At 38.3% G+C, this 12,107-nt stretch overlaps 1 protein-coding gene across 4 annotated transcripts in view; it reads right to left on the bottom strand.

Annotated features, from left to right (window-relative positions):
* Window positions 1-12,107, bottom strand: part of PLEKHH2 (pleckstrin homology, MyTH4 and FERM domain containing H2) — a 124,969-nt gene that overhangs the window by 70,844 nt on the left and 42,018 nt on the right. For 3 of the 4 annotated variants that reach the window (XM_031655126.1, XM_021924790.2, XM_021924791.2), the window contains 3 exons: window positions 3,676-3,825; window positions 1,788-1,871; window positions 1,068-1,149 (listed from right to left, as the gene is read on the bottom strand). In XM_031655126.1, the coding sequence (XP_031510986.1) occupies window positions 1,068-1,149; window positions 1,788-1,871; window positions 3,676-3,825 (316 nt within the window). Of the gene's footprint in view, window positions 1-1,067; window positions 1,150-1,787; window positions 1,872-3,056; window positions 3,178-3,675; window positions 3,826-12,107 lie in introns of those variants that run through there. The other variant, XM_021924792.2, reaches the window with a different exon arrangement.

Below are 12,107 nucleotides of genomic sequence, written 5' to 3'. Positions count from 1 at the left end.
TATATTGCCCAGGCTGGTCTCAAACTCCTGGCCTCAAGCAGTCCTCTCACCTTGGCCTCCCAAAATGCTGGGATTACAGGAGTGAACCACTGCACCCGGCCCAGTGACCCAGTCAAAAGTTATAAATAATTTTGGAGATACATGTTTTTTAAAATAGACTAATCTCACCACTGATATTCTTGAGTTTATCAGCAGATTATCAATTGATTCTCCCAATTGACTGGATTCAAACCCTCATGTAGAAGATCCATATGGGGAAAGGATTAGAACACTGGTGATCCATGAACGAACTGAGTTGTGACATTTGCATGCAAGTAACCACCAGCTCAGGCATCTAAGAACATACAGAAGTGCCTCAGAGCTGCCCTCAAATAATGCCAAGTTCAGTAATGTGTTCGGCATGTGTGATGCCAAGAAGCCTCCTCCAAAGTCTTCAATGCAGCTACAAATGTATGATATTTGTGACTCTCCTAATCCCCATTAAAAGGTCTATTCTCTAAGGCCAAAATTCAAGTCTTCTTGAACTTTTGGAGTACATGTCTCTCTGATACGACTACCTCTAACTCACTATCTTGTGTGGTAAAGTCCCCTATATTCTTTCAAGAAAACAGGGATATATAGCACTACATCACTTAGAAGGAGCAAAATGTCCTCACCATTAGAGATTAGTACCCATCATCCATGATGTCTGACCTCCCAGGCTAATGTCACTATACAGTACTTTTAGCAAGGTGGACTCTCTGGAACTTAGTGTGGTTCTAAAAAGCGTAGCGATGGAAGGCCTTTTAGAATAGAGAGGGGCGAAATTAGTATTTGGTCATGTTTTTCTGATCTGTGTAGTGACCACTTTGGTAGACATCATCAATTCCATCTCTTTTTTGCCTTCCGCTTTCAGGCCCAACATTCGCTTGGGTGCAGGAGTTCTGGTTTGTTTAGAAATTCTCTTTCATTTTATGACAACAGCTTCTTGGATGATATCCATAATTGCATCTTTAAAACATCAAAAAAAGTAAAAGCCTATATAGTCAAATAAATCCAACTAAGCTATCTTAGTAAAGTATTTGTACCTTGTAGTTTCGACTGCATTGTTCTTATCTCTTCAGTTTGGTTTTGGTTGATCAAACGAAGATTCTGATTCTCCAGTTCCAGCTAAAAGAACACAATGGTATTCTTTTCACAAAGAGATAACATTATAAAAATGTACTAATAAATTATAATATTAGAAAATGTTAATATTTAGTTTCTCTACATGTGTAAGCAAAATACAAAGGAAATGATAAACAAATATCAGATTAATTTATCAGAATAGGCTATCAACCTAGATAATTATGGTATCAATATTTACATTTTTCAGAACTAAGAGTTTTAAATGTTTTCACCCCTTATGCCTTTTCCACTGTAAAATTATTTTAAAGGAAACAATTTCAGCTTTAAACTGCCATAAAAATGAAAAAGTGTGCTTCTCAGCTACCAAATGCATTAATTTTATGAGATATAGACATATGTCCTATTATTATTTGAAATTAATCAGAACTAAAATTAACTTATCAGAATAAAGTTATTTACAGTTTATTATACATCATCATGAGTCTATTAATATGTTTAATTTTAAAAATACACTGGATATTAAAACGAAAGCTACTTATATCTCAAGTTTATCAAAAGACAACAGTATCACCAACCAATCAAAATTTTTTGTTTTACTCAGTGTAATCATATATTCTGATGATGTATCAATTCAAAAGAAGTAAAAGGTAAAGAAAAGGAAAACATATAGCAATAAATACCTCATTTAATTTAACTGTTACCCATTCTTTGATCTTAGCTGCTTTCTCTTCTATTATTTTAGCTTCTTGTATTCTTATTTGTTTCTGAAATAACAATAGCAATTTGTTTAGTTCAAACATAAATGCAATGGTCTGGAAATGTTATACCATAAATATACAAAGCAAATCCACTTAAAACTTGTTTCCAAGTTACTATATATACTTTCAAATTACCAAATAAATTTTTAAAAGAAAAAATTATTCAGTAAATACAAAAAGAAACCACAAAGCCATATGCACGTATTACTAGTTTTAGCAACCGCTATTCTCTTTCTCTGAAAGATCATACACTGAAGTCAATCCACTGAATTTATCAACAAAATAAGCCATTTTCTGGAAATGTTCTAGGATTTAGAGCAGTAGCACAGGGGTCAACCACGTTGGGGAGAAGAGAATAAGACTCTCCTTTGGGGCATGGCTTTTTTTTCCCCCTCAAATACTAGCTTTCAAAGATCCAAGAAAAATAAACATAGTGAAATTCTAGCTCTCATTTACCAGCCTTAAAATCTGGCTATGGTCACAAAACTACTGAGAATGTGACTACCAAATAAATCACAATAGGCAGGGTCTAGGGGTGGTAGAAAGCTGAAAACCACTGACCTAAAGAAACACTGGTCTTTATCAAGAAATGGGAAAAAAAAATGCTGAAAATAAACAACACATTTAACAAAACGATTTCATAGTGGTCATATTTAAATGATGTTAAGTGACCATTAAGTACATAACCCTAAAGCAATTTTTTCCTAATACATTATTATTATTATTATTATTATTTTTTTTTTTTTTGAGACGGAGTCTCACTCTCTCGCCCAGGCTGGAGTGCAGTGGCTTGACCTCGGCTCACTGCAAGTTCCGCCTCCCAGGTTCACGCCATTCTCCTGCCTCAGTCTCCCAAATAGCTGGGACTACAGGTGCCCGCCACCACGCCCGGTTAATTTTTTGTATTTTTAGTAGAGACGGGGTTTCACCGTGTTAGCCAGGATGGTCTTGATCTCCTGACCTCATGATCCGCCCACCTCAGCCTCCCAAAGTGCTGGGATTACAGGCATGAGTAGTACATTTTTTAAACTAGATTACTTGATTCCAATAAAGTGGTTCAAAAATGGTATACACGTTTCTAAGCAGAAGGATTGGCATCAAATATAAATATTTAAAATGTAATGTTCTATGAACATTTCCAACACTAACAGTCTGAAGCAAAGATTGGTTGCAAACAATTTACAGACATACCTGCTGATAACCAGATGCTCCCAACTTAAATACTACATTTAAACTCTAACGTTTGGCCGGGCATGGTGGCTGGCGCCTATAATCCCAGCAGGTTGGGAGGCTGAGGTGGGCGGATCACCTGAGGTCAGGAGTTCAAGACCAGACTGGCCAACATGGCAAAACCCTGTCTCTATTGAAAAACAAAATACAAAAATTAGCTGGGCATTGTGGTGTATGCCCGTAGACCCAGCTACTCGGGAGGCTGAGGCACAAGAATCGCTTGAACCTGGCGGCGGGGGGGTTGCGGAGGTTGCAGTAAGCTGAGATCGAGCCGCTGCACTCCAGTTTGGTTGACAGAGCGAGACTCTATCTGAAATAAATAAATAAACTCAAATGTTTGAATATTAAGGAGCATTCTCACATCCAAAAAGCGTTAGATCTTGCCTGGAATCACTCTGAACTTAAAGGAATGCCATTTTACTTGCACCTTTCACCAATAAATGTGATGCAATCCTATGGGTTGACCGAATAAGCAAGATTCCTCCCCAAATATAGAAATTTAGGCTCTCTCTTTTTAATCTTTGTGATTATGCACAAATGAGTGCACACACTTAGAACTCTTTATCAAATTCTTCCTAACCTGCTCTTCAAGTTGCAATTCCAAGTTTTGAATGATGTCATCTTTTTCCTGTATTAGCGACTCCAGATCTTGACATTTATTATATAATCTTGTCTCTGATTCACTGGTTTGAATATTAGCTGCTTTTAATTTATCTTCCATAACTTGTACCTAAATTCAAAGGATAAAATATTAAAATTGTGTGTGTACTTAGGTTATCACAGTATTAAACCTAGAATTTTACCTTAATATTATATAGATTCCTAAAAGACTTCAAAAAGGAAAACATTAAACAGCAAGGTTTAATGTGTTTAATGATTATAAAGTCTGAAGCCTATTTCACCAAGTGGTGTTACCTTTGAGGTACATACAAACATAAGAAATTCTCAGAATATTGCTATCATATAAAGTAATGTACATGTTTCCTAGAGCAATGACAATAAGCAAAGTGTTATATGAGTATAGAAACAGGAAGTTTCCAGCCCTCATTTTTTCATATTTTAAACAAAGTATAAATTAAGAAAGATGAGTGGTGAGATGAGACCCAGACTGGATGGCCTGGTATAATAATGTATTATGGGAAAAAACTTGAACTTAGGTGAAAAAGAAGCATATACACTATGGAAAGGGGCGTGGGGGAAGAAGCTTAAAGCCCCAAATGATGGAATCATAAAAAATAAAAATGTATTAGAGTCTAGATATAGGTAGGACTCACTGAGGGCTTCTTGATTCATTCATTTAACAAATATTCAGGGAAAACCTGCCAAGTGCCCGACTTATTCCAGGCCCTGAGAAAGCATCAGTGAATAAACTAGACCCCCACATCTCTGCCTGCATAGAAATTACATTCTAGACCTGGCACAGTGGCTCACACCCGTAATCCCAGCACTTTGGGAGGCCGAGGCAGGCAGACAGTTTGAGTCCAGGAGCTTGAGAAATTACATTCTAGTGGGTGAGAGAGATCACAAATATAATAAATGTTTAAAAAAAAGAAGAGTACACTACATTACTCAGGTGATAATGATAGAGGCAGGAGGCAGACAAATGCCTAGGCAGATGGGGCAGGTCCCCAGTGAAATATCCAACCTTCAAGCTGGAAACAGTCCGGGGTAAATCCTTGAACCAGACTGAGAACCTGCCTTCCTGTTTGGCGCACTTTCTTTCGATTGATCCCCATCCTCCACCTATTTTACATATACCTATCCTTTCCTAATTGGTTTTCTACACTATCATGCCCACTTTTGAGTAATGTCTTTACTTTAACCTTTTTTGCATACTCGCAAGCCAGTCAGTACGCACTCCCTATTCTGAGCCCATAAAAAGCCCCAGGCTCAGCCATATTGGGAACTCTCCTGCTTCGGGTAGGGGGACCACCCCCACCCCTGTCCCCTCTGCACTAAAAGCTGCTCCTCACTCAATGAAACCTCCTGCCTTGCTCATTCTTTGAGTGTCCATGCGACTACTTCTTCCTGGTCATGAGACAAGAACCCAGATCCAGCTAAGCTAAGAGGCAAAAAATCCTGCCTCTTAGGGTAAAAAATAAGGGTAGTGGGAAAAAAATAGAACAGGGTAAAAGAGACTGAGTGTGTGACTGGAGGTTGAGTGGTGCTGCAAGTTTAATATCTAAGATAGATTGGCCCTGCTTGGATCTTCTGCAAAACACATCCAGGCATATAAAATCTCAGAAAGGCATATCTGCATATTGTGTTTGCCAACCTACATGGATTATATAAGTCTATTCAACTCATAGTAAAGTTTAGATTTTCCTATCAACACCTTTTAGTTCTCACTTTTCTCTCCTTTAGTTCTCACTTTGACTCACAAACTTGATCCTTGATTGTAGATGGTTGAGTTGATTGGATGCCTCAGCAGAAACTTCACAAGGAGATCCAAGTAAGAGATGTTTGAGATGTTAATGGTAGTATGAAGGAAAATAAAATATTGGGGACTGTATACAATATTAAAACTTTCATTCTATATACTCCAAATAGGTAAGAATATAATTTTAGCAATGTTTCAGATTATACAGGCAAAGAGAAAAAAATAATGTGAAAGCATTTGAGAAATTAAAGATGACAGTTAAGATGAAAATCTGAAATTATTAAAAACACTTCTGAAAAGTCACAAGGAATCCTTACTTAAAGCTAAAAAATATTTGACTAATGAGGATTTTCTCCTGAAAGGTATAAAGATTAGTTTGGATTTCTTTTTTTAACCATGAATGCCAGGTTTCCTTTTTTTAACCATGAATGCAGTGGGTTCACTGCATAAATGTAAACCAACTCGGATGCCAAAACTGTTCTATTTAAATACCAACCACATGGCTGGAAACTAGGAAAATAAAAGCAGATTAAAAAAAAGAAGAAGAAGAAGAAAAAAATGTATTCCACTATCCAAATGATAATTTAAGCTACCTTAGATTCTAAGTAATATAGTGGGCTTTCTGCATGAGCTGAAGGACAAAGATCTGTATCAAGGACAAAGGTCTGCATCAGAGATGATGTCATGCAAAACCACCCGAGCAGGACAGAGAGCTGGACAGTAATCTTAAGATGGTATAGCCAGTTGCACATATGGCATTCTGAAGCTGAGGAAGCAGGGAGAGAAGAGCAGAACCCAAGTCCAAAATGGTAGTTCTCCTCTGGGCACAGATTAATAGAAGTAAACTTCAAGAAAAACAAAAGTAACTGAGTAAGAATAAAAATAAATGCGACCAGACCTACATCTAGTGTCCCTTTATTAAGTTAAAGCAAGCCACCCTACGGACATTGGGTAGCCACACAAAATAGTCCTATTATTGCTTAGGAAAGGTCTATAGTCCTGGAAAACTATGGTTTGGAACTATTCTTTTACCCTGAATAACACATTCAATTTGGAAGTTGTTATTACATGAATGAATGCTACAGAGCTCCTTGGATGCATCCTTCCCGTCTGAAGCTCTTTAGTTCGACCATTACTTTTAGACAAACAACTTTCCTAGGCAAGAAAAATATTGGCAAAAGGGGCAAAATCTCTTAGAGAGAGAGACCACAAAGTAGTTACAAGCAACCTACTTACCAACTGGTCCTATTAAGACCAAGTTCTGTAGACAGGATTCAGCCTTCCTTAGTAATTAATATGAATAAGAGGTCTACAGAAAAGCTAGGAGGTCCACAGAAAAGCCAAGATGCCTTTTAAAACATCGCACCACAACCATATGGAAAACAGGTCACTTGTTTTTCCATTCATTTAACCAGAACCATTTAAGAATTTTAACTATTCAGAGACTGGCCAATAACAAACACCTGTGAATTCAAATTGGTTGTTAAATAAACTCTCACAAATGTGTATACAAGGATAGCCTCCAGTGTGGAATGCTTTGGGTTTTTAGGCTACTTTGCTTCTTTACTTCTAGGAGAGCCTCTGGTTGTATCCACCCACCTCAGCGCACTCCTCACCTACTTCCCCCAAACATTCTTGATCCCAAGGTCCCTAAATTCCTGTTCAGCAAAGGGTTAACTCAGTAGACTTAGGGTGCACAGATCCTCCACATTCCAAAGAAAGGACTGGTCCTTCACTGGCTCTTGGGAGACAACATCTGATGCCCTGGAATATCTTGACTGTTCAGGCTGCCCTTGTATTAATACAGTTGAGATCTTGGGCCATACCACATAGTTTATGTTAATTGTGTGACTTATGGTAAATGCCTGTTTTTTTGTTCGCCTGGGGTCCTGGGCCAAAATGTATCAGTTTGACCACTGGGTGGGCTGGAGACTGACTAAGAACAGTCAAGTGGATATTTCAGGCCTACATGACCGACCTCTAATCAAAATCCAGGACACCAAGGCTTGAGTAAGCTTATTTGTTGGCAATATTTCATACATTTTGTCACACATTGATGGAAGGATTAAGTGCATCCCTGTGCAACTCCACAGCAGAAAGACAACTGGAAGCTCATATCTGATTTCTCCAGGACACCACTCTATGTGCCCTTTTCCTTTGTTGATTTTAATCTGTATCTTTTCACTGTAATAAATGGTGACCGTGAGCAAAACAGTCCCATGAGTCCCATGAGTCATTCTAGCAAATCACAGAACCCAAGAGTACTGTTGGGGATCCCAGTACAGCTTCCAGTGCTATTTCCCATAGGAGAAAGCAGGAGCTGCAAATATTACTCCCATTGTAATTATCCATATCGCTATTTCCTTCTTCCCACTTCTAACCTTATTCCTGTCCACTATACATAATCGAGATGTGACTGTATTTTTGAGAGGGAATTAAAAGTTTCTATTTCTATATATAAATTGCTATGGCATGACAAAGATTCCTGATTGTTTCCAAGCAGAATGACAAAATAGATTGTTCGGAGTATTTTAAATCCCAGACTACTTTCCAGTTACTTAAAATTTACTTGTTGATTTGTTTAGATTGTTCAGATTCAAACAATAACAACTTCCTTATAGATTCTAGATATTAGACCATTGTTGGATGCACAGTTTGTGAATATTTTCTCCCATTCTGTAGGCTGTATGTTTACTCTGTTGATAGTTTCTTTTGCTGTGCAGAAGCTATGGGCAAAGGACATGAACAGACACTTCTCAAAAGAAGATACAGGCTGGGTGGGTGTGGTGGCTCATGCTTATAGTCCCAACACTTTGGGAGGCCGAGGAGGGAGGACAGCTTGAGCCCAGGAGTTTGAGACCAGCCTGGGCAACACAGTGAGAACGCATCTCTACAAAAAATTTCTAAAATATTAGCTGAGTGTAGTGGCACATGCCTGTGGTCCCCGCTACTCAAAAGGCTGAAGTGAGAGGATCACTTGAGCCTGGGAGGTCAAGGCTGCAAGTGAGCCATGATCATGCCGCTGCACTCCAGCCTGGGCAACAGAGAAAGACCCTGTCTCGAAAAAAATACTTAAATAAAAAAAAAAGAAGACATACAAGCAACCAAGAAACATAAGAAAAAATGCTCATCATTACTAATCATCAGAGAAATGCAGTTCAAAACCATAATGAGATACCATTTCACACCAGTCAGAATGGCTATTATTAAAAAATTAAAAAATAACAGGTGCTGGCAATGCTGTGGCGAAATAGGAACACTTATACACTGTCGGTGGGAATGTAAATTAGTTCAGCCACTATAAAAAGCAGTTGGAGGTTTCTCAAAGAAACAGAAGTACCATTTGACCCAGCAATCCAGTTACTGGGTATATAGTCAAAGGAAAATAAACTGTTCTACCAAAAAAGACACATGCACTTCTATGTTTATCACAGTGCAATTCACAATAGCAAAGACATGGAATCAACCAAGGTGCCCATCAATGGTGGGTTAGATAAAGAAAATGTGGTATATATACACCAGAGAATACTACACTGCCATACAAAAGAATGAGATCATGTCCTTTGTAGCAACATGGATGCAACTGGAGGTCATTATCCTAAGAGAATTAATGCAGGAACTGAAAACCAAATACCACATGCTCTCACTTATAAGTGGGAGCTAAACATTAAACACCCAAGGGCATAAAGACTGGAACAACAGACACTGAGGACTATGAGACAGGGAGCAAGAGATGGGGACATGGGCTGAAAAACTATTGGGACTATGTTCACTGCCTGGGTGATGAAATCATCCATATCCCAAACCTCAGCATCACGCAATATAATCATGTAACAAACCTGCACATGTACCCTCTGAGTCTAAAATAACAGTTAAAATTATTTTTAAATGTGTATATATATATAAATGTGTATATATACACACATTTAAAAATGTATATACATATACATTCTCATATATATATATGAGAATGGGGGACATGGCCAGATATAAGGCTGCAAATAAGGAGAGGGACACACAGATCTTTGCATGTCATGCTACACTACTTGGATGGGATCTCATAAGAAAGGGAAGGGCACATGTTCATAAAATATTTTTTTAAACCTTAGAAAACTTGAACTCAAGAATGTGTCAAAATTTACTGACATGTTATCAAGGAAATCAGCAAGTTGATTACAATTTTTATATGTTTACTGCAAATTAATTAATCATTCGAATCACATTCACAACACAATTATTTTGGCGTAGTACTCCATGATTATAAAGTAGGATTTTTCTTGCAGAAGTTGAAAATCAAGATCATTAAATAATTTGCTTTCCATGTAATGAAGGTTGGGCCTCATATAGCAAAGCATTGCAATGTAATATCCATTACAAGGTCATGGATATTAGAATGACTGAGCAGCATGGATTTATTAAGAGTCAAAAATGACTTCAGGCTGGGCATGGTGGCTCATGCCTGTAATTCCAACACTTGGAGAGGCCAAGGCAGGCGGATCACCTGAGGTCAGGAGTTTGAGACCAGCCTGAACAACATGGTGAAACACCATCTAGACTATAAACACAAAAATTAGCCAGGCATCGTGGCATGCGCTTGTAATCCCAGTTACTCCGGAGGCAGAGGCAGGAGAAATTCTTGAACCCAAGAGGCAGAGGTTGTGGTGAGCCAAGATCACGCCACTGCACTCCAGCCTGGGTGACAGAGTGAGACTCAGTCTCAATAATGATAATAATCATCATCATAATAATACTAAGAACTAACTTTACAGTAAGGCAAGATTAGCTCATGTGTTAGAATGGTCAGAGGCAACTTTAAATGCTGCCACCATGCCTGAATCACACACAGGCAAGAGATCAAGCCCCAAAGGATAAAATAAAAACACACATACTTTTATAGGGCAATAATCTACCCTTCTTTGGTTAGCATAAATAAATGTAATATATTAAGGTATTCACCTAATCAGATACTTGGGAATGAATCCTATATGTCAGTATTTTCCAAATATGCTCTTTGCTGCTTTTCTATCTCACAGGAGTACTCATAAGTAGAACTGGGTTGATTTGATCATATTGCTTTCAAAACTTGTGAACAACAACAAGGATACACTAGGGCCAGGTGTGGTGGCTCATGCCAGTAATCCCAGCACTTTGGGAGGCTGAGGCTGGAGGATTGCTTGAGCTGATGAGTTCGAAACTACACTGGGCAATATGGTGAGACACCATCTCAACAACAACAACAAAAAGGTTAAAAAAAAAATTAAATGGATGTGGTGGCACATGCCTGCAGTCCTAGCTACTCCAGAGGCTGGGGTGGGAGGATTGCTTGAGCACAGGAAACAGAAGTTGCAGTGAACTGAGATCGCACCACTGTACTCCAGCCTGGCTGACAGAGCAAGACCCTGTCTCAAAAGACAAACAAACAAAAAAAAGATGTACTAGAACATTAAGTATAAAGATTACCAAGATTTATTTGGCAATAAAATATTTATCTGTGACTTTTTTCTGCAGACAATTTAGTTAATTATTACAGAAGTGAAGTGATGCCATTCATTGATAAACAAAGAGAAAAATGTACAAAGCTAAACTATAGAGTTGACCTGGTTTTAGCTGAGTACTGCTTTTAGTGGCAAAACATTCCTTTTTGGTTAAGATAAATACAGTTGTTTGAGTCTTAGGACATGGTGAAATGAGAAAAGGCAAGCTGATTTAAGCAACATAAACATCAGATAGGCCACAGTCCCATGGAAATTGTTAAAGATAGCAAAGGATTGAGTTACTCTGAGTTATTAACACTTAGTCTTGTAAAGGCCAAAAAGGTGACCTCATCAGTGCATGAGAATTCATCTGCTCTCTGTATTTCCTGTCAACTTTTAGATTATGAGGTAACGTAAAGAAAAAAAGTCCTTCTGAAGTGTAACAACATATGCACTAAATAAATTTAAAGTATGACAAAAAGAAATGCCTACAGGTTTTGCTAACTTACAGAAACTCTGAGAGATTTGTAATTCTCTCTCTCTTTTTTTTTTTTTTTTTTTTTTTTTTTTTTTTTTTGGTGATGGGGGTAGCAGTATGTCTAAAATAACCAATCCTGGTGTCTTTTTGCTTAAAGATGTAGCACATAGAATTAAATAACTTTATACTCAACATCCTCAAAGAACAACTTCAAAGGAGAGAAGTCCTTCCTGTCAAACTTACCAAGACCAGTGGTTGGCCCGGATGACAACAAACCTCTGTGGTTTGCTTCCCTTGAATCGGGAACAAGGATCCTTTTTTAAAGAATCCTCACTGGATCTCGTAAGACCCAAGGAATCGGAGCAGAGCAGTGCTGGGGGTGGGGCATAGATAGTTGAAAATCACAAATAAAAAATACTTAATTTAGTTTAATTTTCACAAACAAAGAAATTTGCCAACGTATTATGAATTAATCCCAGCACTTTGGGAGGCCGAGACGGGCGGATCACGAGGTCAGGAGATCGAGACCATCCTGGCTAACACGGTGAAACCCCGTCTCTACTAAAAATACAAAAAACTAGCCGGGCGAGGTGGCGGGCGCCTGTAGTCCCAGCTACTCGGGAGGCTGAGGCAGGAGAATGGCGTAAACCCGGGAGGCGGAGCTTGCAGTGAGCTGAGAT

This window comes from Papio anubis, chromosome 14, assembly GCF_008728515.1.
Source record: "Papio anubis isolate 15944 chromosome 14, Panubis1.0, whole genome shotgun sequence".
Classification (NCBI taxonomy): domain Eukaryota; kingdom Metazoa; phylum Chordata; class Mammalia; order Primates; family Cercopithecidae; genus Papio; species Papio anubis.
This window is presented reverse-complemented; position numbering and strand designations above follow the sequence as displayed.